This window comes from Pseudophryne corroboree, chromosome 4 (genome assembly GCF_028390025.1).
Source record: "Pseudophryne corroboree isolate aPseCor3 chromosome 4, aPseCor3.hap2, whole genome shotgun sequence".
Taxonomy (NCBI): domain Eukaryota; kingdom Metazoa; phylum Chordata; class Amphibia; order Anura; family Myobatrachidae; genus Pseudophryne; species Pseudophryne corroboree.
The window spans coordinates 173,138,251-173,151,928 of record NC_086447.1 but is presented as its reverse complement, the minus strand read 5'-3'; the positions used below and the strand labels follow the sequence as shown (position 1 = coordinate 173,151,928).

Sequence of the window (13,678 nt, the reverse complement as noted above, 5' to 3'; positions counted from 1 at the left end):
ATTCTATTCCATTAAAATATCGACCTATATGGTCCAAACATATTTAAGTATCCATTATTCAAAATAGACAAAAGAAAGGTGAAATATAGATTGGGTAAGTAAGAGTGAGCAGATTAGAACTGCCCCACCAGTGTTTTCACATGAAGATATAGGTGATCATCTTAGTGATATCCACAGTGCCTGGTATTCCTAAGCGGTCCCCCTTCAAAGTACTAACCAGGTCTATCCTATCAGCTTCCGAGATAGAAGATCGGGCTACTCTCAGGATAGTACGACCTTGAATGGTGAAGATGACATATGAAGGAAGAGAGAACCCACTTCTGCTGTCTGTACTCTGCCTGCTATACGTCACTGGATAAATTGGCCCCAGGCTTTTCCAGATGAGAGAGTGTTGGAAAAGAGAACCATCACCAGTTTTAATTGGGGAAGATCCTGAATTGGTTGGTCTACTTCCACTTAGAATTAAGGCAGAAGGAAGAAGGGAGCACTTCTGCTTTCTGTTGTGATAGCCAAATGTACGCTGGGAAGGGCAAAACCCTTGCCAGCTGAGCTGCCAGCTATCAACCAGATGAGAGAGTGCTGGGAAGAGATAAAGCTCTGATAAATGATCAGAAATGTATAATTTGTTTGAACTAATTCATTCAAATGACATTCTAAATATTATAACTGATCTCCTCTTATTCTCCTATGCCAAAGTGCATAAGAATAATACAGTGATTTTCATATACAGGAAATAAATTATTATTCACACACTTTTTGATTAAATTATATCCTGAGCATTTATCAATCAACATATGCTGGTAATTCAGATGAGGTATTTGGGCAGAGGTGGCATATCGTGGTGATTTAGCAAAATCATAAATATCTAGAATACCTTAAATGATAAAAAATTGTTGGCAGGAAGTTCCTAATCTCTCACATAAAGATATAAAGAAACAGTGTTGCAGAGAAATACTCAAGCAGAAGGTCTGCAAAATCAATTAGTTGTCACATAAAGATATAAGAGAAACAATGTTGCAGAAAAAATTTCTCCAGCAATAGGTCTGCAGATTCAATTACTTGGTAAATTAACCTTGTATAGGCTTGTAACAATTCTGCAATCAGAGAAAACACTATCTCCTAGGCTTGTAACAATTTAGCAATAAAGTGATCCCCAATACACAAAATTACATGAACTCATTAAATGACACTTCATTGCTAAGAATTCATTATATTGCACAGTGCTGCACTGAGTATATTAACAGACCTAACAATTTTAGTCATTTGTCAACACAAGGAGTACAGTTAGTCGGCAAACTAATTATAATTTATACTGATTGATGTATTTAAACAAATGCATGAATGTCAGATATAACAATATCGCCTTGCTAGCACCGGAATACAAGGAACTCTGCTTCGAAATTTCATTAGTAAGTATATTGAACTTATATGAATAAACCACATGAATGGAAAATAGTGTGCAACAAATGTATCAAATGTAACAGAGTATCACATAAGTATGCAACATATATATTTTTAAATGAAATAAATGCACCTTTTTGATGCTTTCGGTTTTGTGCATCAAGTGAGGACAACATAAAGTAATCTAGACTAATGAGGATATTAGAAGAAATATGTATTTTTTAGTGCATTTAAGTATTTAAGTCATGCACAGGGGTATAAATAGTATGACCCCTAGTAATAATCCTCGAATGATAGCATGCAATGTGGGGGGAGGGGGGGGGGGAAGCGTAATAAGTGTGGCCGTGAGTGGAAAATATAATTGAAGATAATGGGCAGTGTTCAATTAATCACCACTCCAGCCAAATTTAAGTACCGGTCTGTCACCTTCACTTTCTAACCCGACCCGCTCCTACTTCCCCTAATGCACCTTCCACCATATATCGGGAATACATATACATGAAAATATCCTTAATAGCTATCTTCGGGTACCGGTGTGTGGTGTGGGGCAGGGAGGAGGGGATAAGGGGATAAAGGGGGGGGGGGGGGGGGTTTGAGGTGATACGGCCATGAGAGGGTTATGCAGGGTATTGCCGTGATGTTACCAATCGCCGCTCCAAAAGTTTTGGATGCCGGCGTTAGTCTGTCATCTCCGCAGATCCGGCTCGGCCCGCTCCTGCTTTCCCCCTCGCCTCACATGTGTGTCCTCACGGTAAAGGTGCTGCGGCCGCCCGAAATCCAAAAGGGGCGTAGCCGTACGACGTCCCTTGATGACGTCAGCTCCTGGTTTTAATCAGACACAGAACCTGGGGTTGGGTACGAAAAATACCATCAGCCAAAATCCCAACACATCCAGGTTAAGTATGTTTTCCCTATCCTTAACCCAACCCTCCTGCAGCCTAACCCTAACCTCCCTCTCCCTCAGCCTGACCCTACCCATACCCTCCCACATACTAACCCTAACCGCCCTGCAGCCTAACCCTCCCCCTGGTGCCTAACCCTAACCTGCTGTGTAATTACCTCTGTGGTGTATCGGGATTCCTCCCGTTAGCATTCTGACTACCGGTATTATGACCGCATCCCAGAACCTGTGTAATTCATGTGTCCATTAGGGATGATCTGGCAACTCTATGCGTCCATCATACTGGGTACGCACTGGCCATTATATGTCCATTCAATTGAAACTATATCATGGGCACGTTGGCTGGTGTGTACCCCCGATGAACAACATTATTCACAGACATATTGCTTTGGCCCTGCAGCACAGCTGTTGGTCGATATACCAGCAGATATATCAGCATATTGTGCTGTGTGTACGGGCAGTCATCCAACCATCCATACTCTTGCTGCAGAGGCCACCGGTGACTGACAGGCAGCAAAACTGGGTGGGTACATGTAAATGCCTCAGGCAAAGCACATCGTCCTGACGATAGGTAAGTGTATGATCTGTTGGCCTAGTGTGTACCCAGCTTTAGAAGTGATATGGCAAGCCTATGGACTACAACCTCAGTACCTAAATCTGCCAACTCCCTCTCCTCATAAATCCACCCCATGCCACGAGGCCTCGTTCTACAAGGAACTCAGTGGCAGCTACTATAGTACTCAGAATGGATTTACTGGGTGCTCTATGGCTATTGTAGGTGGCTCTGGGCTCTGTTGGTGGGACCCTGGTCTCTTCTCTCTCCGGTATCTGAGTCTGTTGACTGTCTCATGGACAGATCCAGTGGGTGTAATCCGGTGGTGCTTGAGGGTGGCTGGTTAGGAACCTTCCTTATCCAGTGATGGGGGTGGGCAGACTGTGTGCTTTCAGGCAGTCAGTTAGAGCTGTGGGGGGAGGTAGGGGACGGGGCCTCCTTACAGCTTTCTGCCGAGTCTGCAGCAGATGGACAACAGCAGTATTATACTGTATAATAGATTCCCCTCAGAAATGTTGCTTTTCATCACGCAGGACTCGTTCAGCACATGTGCAGAACATGTCCTGCGTTTAAGCAGTTCCCCCACCATTGTGTTTGTACACAAACCATTATGTACTAACCCAAATCAGGCCCAAAGTTCATTCACAGCAGGCTGATAAAAGGATGTCAAATGATTGCTGTATGCAAGATGAAGGAAGGTCATCATCATCATGAAGTTCATCAACAAGTCCTGCTTACTTCCCAACAATGGGGCTCATTCTGAATCAAAAGCAAAAGCGCACACTGCAGGGTATGTGCGGCTGGATGTACAAGGAAAGAGATGCCCACTTTTAGCCCCAGTGCACGCTGTAATACTGATTGGTGCATCCTTGCACACCACCATAGGTTGCACCATCTAAGAATCCACCAGCCCTCGGGCATGTGCAGTTTCTCAGTCTGACCCCGGCCTCCTATGCTTACGGCTGTGTACCAAATAATTGTTTGTCTACGTGAATATCAGCATTGGGTGCGGATTGCATGCAGGTCTAAATGAAGTCCAATAAGTCTGACAGTCTGTTATGCACATTCACACAGCTTCAGTTGCAGACAGGTTGACCCCTGACTGTATGAAGAAACCCAGAGACTGGTTATAAACTTATCAGCAGCTTGGACAGCTTTGCATAGAGTACGTTATGTGGTATATGTCATCACAGCAGATCAATACTGTATCTTCCATACACGTCATGCAGAGTACCTCATGTTCCCAGCTGTTAATAAGGTCGGCATGTATTAGGAAGGAGTGATGCAGTTGTTTTGTATTTCAGTGTAACTCAAGATAAACATTTAATATTTTAACAGGCAGATCACCATCGAGGAAGGAGAGCAGCGGGCCAAAGAGCTAAGCGTCATGTTTATTGAAACAAGTGCCAAAACCGGATACAATGTTAAACAGGTAAGAAAGCATTATGGCCAATATAATGATGTAGTGCTCGCCCAATTTTTATATCGGTTTAGGCATGATTAAAAAAATTGTATTATTCACATTACCTGATGTATTGATGTATCCATGTACAGTATATTGTATTGTGGAAAATGTATTAGGCTGACAACTGGATGAGACTTAATTACTTTGCTGGGACACAGCTTGTTTACAGTACAGCCAAGAGGTGTCAGGTCTCCTTTGATGTAAAGGACAAGAGTTTGCTTGGAGAATGCATTAAGTGCCACCGAGAGAACCCCTCAGAGATACTATGGCCGGAAAGGTGTGAGCTGGCATTCCTGCAGCAGGTTGTAAAATGTAGCCAAGGCTGATTATAAAATCATGCCCAGAGCTGAGAAACCTCACAGTGTAAACTGAGACTCACTCCACTCTAGTTTTGGGAGGGTTAAAGGAATCACAAATAGGTGGGCAGAAGCTGCAACATGTAGCCTTAAATATGGGAAACTGGCTCTGAAAATTTGTCATTATCGTGAGGTGGTTCCAGTGGGGGATTGGACCCTATAATGTTCTAGCACATGCGGAGAGGCCTCACTCTGTACTACAGGTGACTAGAACGTTGATTTTCTCCCTATTTTATTTCTTGAAATTATAATTGCTTGTGTGACAATTTAAACTATTATATTATTGTAACCTTTCTTTTTCTGTAACTATAAGATCTGAAGTTTTGACTTGGATTAAAAATCTTAATCTTAGTTCTGGATTCGGTGTTTTTACACCCAAACCCAGAGAGGCTCGCGTTACATAATTTTTATATATTAATAACTATGTTTGGGGGTGAGAGCAGGAACTGAGGAAGGGGACAGCCACTGATACTAGTAAATTGATCAAGGCATATGTTTGGATTACCATTTAACCCCTTCAGTGGTGAGTTTTTAATTTAAAAACACACCATGGGGATCGCCAGCCCCAGCGCTGGTTCCCGGCTGCCTTGTAGCACCCAGGAATCAGCATAAGCCATCATACAGCTAAGTCTGCCCCTGGCCAATAGGAGTCTGGGGGGCGGGCTTAACTCCATAATGGAGTATGCTGATTCTCGGGCGCCATGCATGCTGCACGTCTATCCCCAGGGAATCAGCAGGTAGTATGCATGGAAATCTTCCGGGGTAGCCAGCGCTGTCAGAAATGGCTACCCCGGAAGATTTCCGTGCATACCAGTGAAGCGATTAAGGGTTCTGTCTCTCATGGTTTGATTTTCCTTCCTCTGTATATCTACACAGCTAAAATTTAGGAAAGGTTGATCCTGATGGTCTATGTTGATGCTTTTCAAGTAGAGAAGGGATTGGAAAAAGTATCAAGGGGAAGGACAGAGAAAATGTCACATAGCAGGCTCATAGTCCCTCTTACCTCACTCAGTGCTGTCACTTCATCAGCTGGCGTACCTCTATTGTTCACAACAGTAAACATAAACATGGTGTGCCAAGTTAGTATCAGAGATAGTGGTGTTTCTCCTGAAGACAATGGTAGCACCTAGATTCCCTTTGCCAAAAGAACCTTTCCCATAAGGCGCTGGGGCAACGTCATCATCTATCATGAATAGTAACCTGTGGTGAGCGAAGCGAGCAACCAGGCCTGAAGCGTGGTGAGCAAGCGAGCCCACATGGGTACAATAGAGGCAAGTAACTGAAAAAACCCCATAGAAAACACCTAGATTTGGGACAAAAAAAATAAAAAAACGCTTGAAAGGACCTCCACTCTCACTAGACGTGATGTCCAGGTCTTTTTGGTGAAGTGAAAATAGATTCAACAGGAAGCCGCCACTGCTTGAACCACCAATGACTGATCAGTGCACCCTGTTTAAAACCCTTATTTGTACCTGCTCATTGCCAGTAAACCTTACCTGTTCCTGGCTCCCATTGTCAGCAGTTCAGCTTCCTGATTCCTGGTTATTGCTGCCCAGTGCACTTTCCATTGTGCATACCGGTATTCCTGAGTTCTCCGGCTATTATCTTGTGCTCCACCTTCCAGATGCTCCTGCATTCCGCTCAGTGCTTAGTGCTATTCCAGCCAGTACAACCATGCTTTACCATTCAGCCTGTAGAGTGCATTTCCTGTATAACTGTGCATTATCGTACACAGTCTTCAGAGTACACCTCTAATACCATTATGCAGGACCATTCATAGCCTGCAGAGTGCACTTCCAATACTACCAATAACAGCCTGCAGTATACACATCTGTTACCAGGGTGCAGTACCATCACATACTTGCAGTGTGCACATACACTTTAGTGTGCATTATTACTCTTACCAGTTGTGGGCATACCTGTATATCTGTATGTTGCTGACACACACACATCACCTACAGTGAGCACTCATCTTGTGCCTGCGTTCAAGGTATGTAGGGCATAGTATTAATCTGTTCTCTTTAAGTTCTCATAAGTTCTTTACAGTAATAGCATAGCACAGTAGATGCTTAATAATTGGCTTCCTGCTGTTCTGAATAATAAATCTTCCTGAATCGCTTTGGAACACTACTGTATACTGTCTTCTATCACATAATTTGTCTACCTAAATTGGAACCTTTACTTCTTAGCTGTACATCTGTATATCAGAAAAAAATCACCTTCACTCACATTGGTACAGCCAGGAAAGGTGCAGCATTATATTGCTGTGTCAAAGTCAAGTTTTGCCTCCAGGTCATTCTTTCACAAATATACATGTACTGTACCTATATACAGGCTTAGACTGGCCCACATGAAAAACCACCGGTGGGCCCCACTGCCTGGGGGCCCACCTCCTGCTCTAAGGATCAGGTTCTAGACTGTGCACTTGAATTATACATTATACATATGTAACCTTATACTGGACTATTGTGTATTTTCTACAGTGCATTGCTGTAATTAATCTGTTATTAATCTGGTACATTATCATGCATGCAGTAGCTGAATTTACTGTATATATTTATAAAGGGGCCCAGACATTGCACTCTCTAATGGTTAGTCAAACCAATGACTGACTCAGCAGACTGGCCACATCCCCAAATATGGGCCCCTACCACTGCATTCCCCCGGTGGGCCCTACATGCCCCAGTCCGACACTACCTATATATTTATATATATATATATATATATATATGTATGTATGTATGTATGTATGTATGTGTATATATATATATATATATATATATATAATCTATATAGAAAGGAACTAAGACCCCTTAATTGCGCTAATATCTGATAAGCTCAAACCACTGAGAAATACCCCCTGTCAGAAGAGGTACTAAACATAGAATAGACAAAAGAAAAGGGTTCTCTTGGGAGCTTAACCACCACAGATATCTAATTCATATGATAAAAATATTGTTTATTAAAACAACATATTACAGTATTGTCATATAAACTTCCATAACATGAATAGAAGGATCACACATGTTGATTGAGTAATACATTCATTTGTAATAATCTATTGTATGATGTTCTCAGTTGTTCGGTGAAGTGCTTATTCTTCAACACGAAAAAGCATGTGTGACCTGTTCACAAATTCATAGAAACCCAAATTCAAAGAAACCCAACGCATTTCGTCCGTTAGGACTTCATCAGGGGTTCACATCTAGGTGGTTCACAAAAGATATACATCAAATAATATCCCTTAAAATAACATTGATAAATACACGTTTTTAATCCACATATGTATCAAATAGCATTGATTATAAAATCCCTTCAGTATTTGATATTAACTTGCATGCTCAAATAAAGACAATGAATCATATAAAATATACAAAAATAAGAATGAGAAGAACATTGGAGGAGGAGAGAACAAGAGAAAATTGGAAAAGAAGAAAATAAAAATCAGAACCCTATTGTGCGAATCAACTTCAGATGTCAGATTAGAAACTGATGTACTAGTATAATGATTAACTTGTTCTTTTCATCATATAACCAGACAGTTCATTGGATGTACACTGATAAACAAATTGTATGATGACTGTAAGAATAACATCTGGTTTGAATGAGAATGATCACATTGAAGATACTCAGTTGGTTAATTAAAGCGGTTATACATACAAAAAAATGGCTTCACCAAAATATGTCAATACAAACAAAGCGTGGAATTGCTGAGAATGTATTCCTATAAAGTAGAATTACACTCCCGTTAGGTATATCCATCCTTATGCTAAATGTGAAAAATGTTATAAATATGAAGTACCGTTCTGCTGAGGATAATTCTTAACAGATATAACAATAGCCCCATTAAGCAAACTAACATTGTGATATTCATAGGAGGTATAATCTATGGATACATTAATTGAGGTTCGATATAGTCTCAAGAATTAATTTAATCCACAGCTAATCAAGGTCCAATGAAACAGATGTTTCAATAAATTCACATAACCCTTTCACTATACTGAGGTGTGTCTATATTACAGAAATTCATATATGATAAACCATTATAATTCAGATCAAATCATATATAATAAAGTATTAGTATCCAGATTATATCCACATGTACATGTATATGTAGATTTATAAAGGACCATGCTGAATGATAGACTGTTCCTATACAGAATAGTAATAATCTACTGTAATAATTCATGTATGGCCAGAGTATAAGGCTTATTGACTGAGTATACAGAAGCTTTCAATTAGAAGTGTATGTTCCCTCTTATGAGGATAATGATCCACCTAAAAACAGTGATTTAGACAACATAAACTCACCTTTTAGGTACTAATTGACCTTCAATTTATGGGTGTAACTGAAGTAAATCAGTAGTATATCCGTATGCTTCCTATGGAATTATGGGATACTTCATTAGGATTAGGAGTTCATTAAACCTTGTAAAAAATAAGCTACCCCCAGTGTCCACCTCACAGCTATAAGTGAGAGTGAACTCTTGGCACCTATATATACCCCTGTGTGATTGACATAATTTCCTGTCAAAATAATTAGGTAAATTAATTAGATTAATTAACATCACCTACAAGACCTTTTTAGACTTGATAAACCTATTAGAACTTTTATTGAATGCATGCATGAATTAGAAAGATCCCTATTAATACTATATACACCCCAGTGAGCAACTAAAAAGGTGATAACCTACATAAGTTAGATATTCGTAATCATAAATTACTGATCCTTTTCTGAAAATTAATATAATGATTATTTAGAGGACACAAATTTATAGTGCTCAAAATCCCTAACCATTGTCCATTATTTATTAACCAGTACCCATCTTTAATAGTGTTCTTTACCTTATTATTATTCGAATACTACCTAGTCCATTAAATTATACCTCCAATCGTCATTTGTGTATATGGATTAATTTTCATTTTTATAATTAAATTGAATATATGCGCTGAACTCAGCCCATAAACCAAATAAATTCTAATATCATCATATTGTGAATCAAAAACTATAAGTGAAATACTGATCCTAGAATTAAATTATTTTATAGTCAATGATGCTAATTACACCATGCTAAATATTAAATAATGCTCACTATCAATATTAAAAAATATATAAAAATACTAAACCACCACAACATAACGTTACCCAATTATAATTGATCTCAATTTAATAAATCCCATCTACAATGTTAGTTTAACAGTGTCGGGGTTGATCAATAGATCCACCATTAAATATGATTCCCTATTGTCTATCGCAACCTTTTACTAACCTAGAAATAGGAACATGAAACAAACATTTAAATTTACCCACACTGTCGGGTATTATAAAGATGTAAATACTAATGAATTATGTGGACATAAAGATGAGTCCTACTAAGGGGATGGATAAAAAATGAAATGAATTCCACCGATCTACTTTCAAATTAGTGGAAATGAATGGGAACCACACAATTGTCTCAAACTTAATTGAAAGTATTGAATCAGAACCACGCAACAGTCTATATCAGCATGATCCCCTATTTACAAAAAATTTCAAGACAGAATATATGATCCCATAAATATCTATGGCAACCTAATAACGTATTCATAAAATGATATATTAGGTAAGTGATATATATGTAAACATTCCTTACTTATATTAACATAACCAGAAAATGACAGAAATGGATTCCTGACCCAGGTAAGTGATATATATGTAAACATTCCTTACTTATATTAACATAACCAGAAAATGATAGAAACTGAATTCCTGACACAGAGAGAGCAGATAAAAGAAGGTAAAGCATCCTAAAGGAATGAAACTGACCCCAAATCGTAAGGGGCCTATCCTTGACCCAGAGAAAGCAAATAAAAGATAGTGAAGAATCCTAAAGAAATGAGACAATGTCAATATCTTCATTTAGGCCCTTGGGGGCCAAGGTATCGAGTGTGTATATCCAGTATGTCTCTCGTTTTGATAGGGTTAAATCTCTATTGCTACCTCTTGGATCCAACGGTATATGTTCCAAGATTGTGAATGTAAAATTATCCTTAGTTACAGTAGAATTGTGTTTATCGGCATAATGTTTGGAAAGGCTGTGAGAAGGAAGTTTATTTTTCACATTCCTCATATGCTCTTGTATCCTGATCTTTGCAAGTCTTTTTGTCTTTCCCACATAAGACAGATTGCAATCACACGTGACCCTGTACACAACATACTCAGTGTTGCAATTAACTAAATGGGTTAATCTATACCATCTCCCTGTCTCCAATTTGATATTAAAGGATTTCCGTTCCATAAATTTGCAGCATATACATCTAGAGCAAGGAAAACACCCTTTTGTGGGTATAATAGAACCCGTACTCGTACAGGGATTCTTAGGTCTCGCAATTCTGCTAGGTGCTACAATGCTTTTTAAATTAGTCGCTTTCTGGAAGATCAAATTGGGTCTTGGGGGAAGGGAAGGGCCCAATATAGGATCTCTTAAAAGTATGCCCCAATGATGTTCAAGGATTTTTCTAATGGACTGATTTTCCTGATTGAACTGTGTTACAAAGGGTCTGGAACACTGTTGATAGTTTGGGGTCCTAATTTTGGGCTGTAACATCACCTCCCTTTTTTGTAAAGAAGCTTTGTACTTTACTGTTTCAATGGACTCAAGACTATAGCCTCTATCCACAAATATTTTTTGAATCAATGCTGACTGCTCCCAGTAGTCTTCCATATTAGTACAATTTCGTTTCAAACTGAGAAACTGTGCATATGGGACGCTGTTCTTCCAAGCTGGATGATGGCAGCTTGTTTTGTGGGATGTAACTATTTGCATCAACTTCCTTGAAAAAAGTTTTGGTATTTATCCTTTCTCCTGGTTGACCAGTCAATGTCAGATCAAGGTAATCGATGCTTCTTGAATCTTTTGATGTGTAAATTTCAAATTGAATTAATTGGATTGTATAGATAACATGAAATTATCTATACTGCTTTTGTTACCTTTCCAAATGAAAATAAGGTTGTCTATATACCTTTGGTAAAATAAAATGTTGTCTTGAAATGCAGAGTCATACACGTAGATGTCTTCCCATGCTTTCATAATCAAGTTGGCATACGATGGGGCAAATTTAGTCCCCATCGCTGTGACCTGTTTTTGCAGATAGAATTTGTCGTTGAACTCAACAAAGTTATGGTTTAAGATGAACGCGATGCTGTCCAATAGGAAAACAATCGCGTTCGAAGATAATTTCGAGTCTTTGGATAGTACAAGCTTGATGGTCTCCAGACTGTGTGGTATGGAAGAGTACAGGGCTTGCACGTCTATAGTGAGCCAATAATAGTCATCCAACCAAACAAAAGTCTCCAATTTTTGTAGGACACTGGTTGTGTCTTTAAGGTAAGACCTCATTTCGATCACATAGGGTTGTAGTCTGATGTCTAGATAATGGGACAGATTAGAAGTCAGGGAATCGATCCCTGCAACTATCGGTCTTCCCAGTGGGGCAGTTTTGTTTTTGTGGATTTTCGGAATATGATAAAAGTTAGGGACTAAGGGATGTTTGACGTACATATATTCAAACTCATCCTTACAGATCAAATTCTCTTTCAGGGCCTCTGATAGTAGATGCCATAGTTCTTCTTGGTATAATCCAGTGGGATTCCCTGGTAATTCTATATATGTCTGTCCATCTAGAAGGATTTTTGATGCCTCAGTCAGATACGCAGTTCTTGTTTGGAGGACAAGAGCCCCTCCTTTATCGGCCCCTTTGATCACTAAATCTGTGTCCTTACTGAGGGATTTGATGGCCCCCTTCTCTTGCGGGTTCAAGTTAGTTCCATATTTGTCACTTTTCATTTTCATTTTCTTGAAGTCTTCCCTCACAGACTCATAGAATATGTCCAGATTGCTTCCTCTGGACTCAATCGGGTAGTATTTGGATGGTAATTTAACCAGTGGAGTTTTGTCATTGACTTGGTTTGGGGTAGGAGGATTTTTTAGGAAATGCCTTTGTATCGTTAATTTGCGAATGTATTTATTGAGATAAATAAATAAATTAAATCTATTCACGTGTAGATCAGGAGCAAATTTTAAACCCTTCTCTAATAGGGAACTTTCCGCTGATGATAGTTGTCTCTCTGTGATATTGACAATCCCAGACGAGGTTTTTCTTGGTTGAACAATGACCTCCTTTTTTTGGGGCTTCTTTCGACCTCCTCTACATCCTCGTTTCCACCGTTGTGACCTCTCTTGATACCCTGTGGTGAGTCCAGCCTTGTATGGAGCTCCTCTTTTTGTTGCTGTATACGGGGAAATCTGTATCCCCGTCTTTTTTCTAAAAAATGTCCTTTCTGATTCCTTTCTGGAGTTGGTGATCTATTGCTCACATATCTGCTTCTATAGGTAGGATCGTAATATTCATTAGACATATAACGATTTCTCTGACGTTCTTGGTAGGGAGGGTGTCGATTCCTAAAACCTCTCTGATTGTATCTATGGTTTGGGTAAGGAGACATGTACGTGTTTCTAGGTCTGTACTGACTCTGTTTGCCACCAAAATTGGTTCTTTGATTTCTATATCCCCCTGCTGTATTCTGTCCTGTCGAGAGTGTTTGGCTGTAGGTGCTTGATTCCTCTCTTCAAATCTTGCTTCATTTATAGGCAAATGGTGTATTTGGCCCGAGATATAATAATTTTTATGTCTGATAAATTTCTTTTGTTTACGTGCTATTATTTCTTCTTCAACGGAGTCTAATTTGTAATGCAGATCTAAAACATCCCGTTTGAATTCCTCACTATCGTCAAATTTAGTTGCTTGTAGCTCTACTTTTTTTATATCCTCCCCTATGCGGCTCAGTTCTTTTTTCCTTTCAGTGATAATGAGAGTAATAAGCTTCACTGAACAGTCATCTAAAATGGTATTCTAATTGGTAATGAAACCCTCATTCCCCCCCACCTATGGTGGGGGTTTTATGTACCCATAGGCCTCTAGGGATTCCTCCTACTTCCAGGTATTTCTCCAATGTCACGATG

The 13,678-nt window shown here is 39.4% G+C and overlaps 1 protein-coding gene and 1 long non-coding RNA gene across 2 annotated transcripts in view; one reads left to right on the top strand and one right to left on the bottom strand.

Moving 5' to 3' along the window:
- Positions 1 to 2,242, bottom strand: part of LOC134911219 (uncharacterized) — a 29,061-nt gene extending 26,819 nt beyond the window's left edge. The window contains exon 1 of the long non-coding RNA XR_010176409.1: positions 2,046 to 2,242. This is a non-coding gene — a long non-coding RNA (uncharacterized LOC134911219). The remainder of the gene's footprint in view (positions 1 to 2,045) is intronic.
- RAB6B (RAB6B, member RAS oncogene family) overlaps positions 1 to 13,678 on the top strand; it is a 120,517-nt gene that overhangs the window by 76,211 nt on the left and 30,628 nt on the right. The window contains exon 6 of the mRNA XM_063915550.1: positions 4,194 to 4,287. Within this exon, the coding sequence (XP_063771620.1) occupies positions 4,194 to 4,287 (94 nt within the window). The remainder of the gene's footprint in view (positions 1 to 4,193; positions 4,288 to 13,678) is intronic.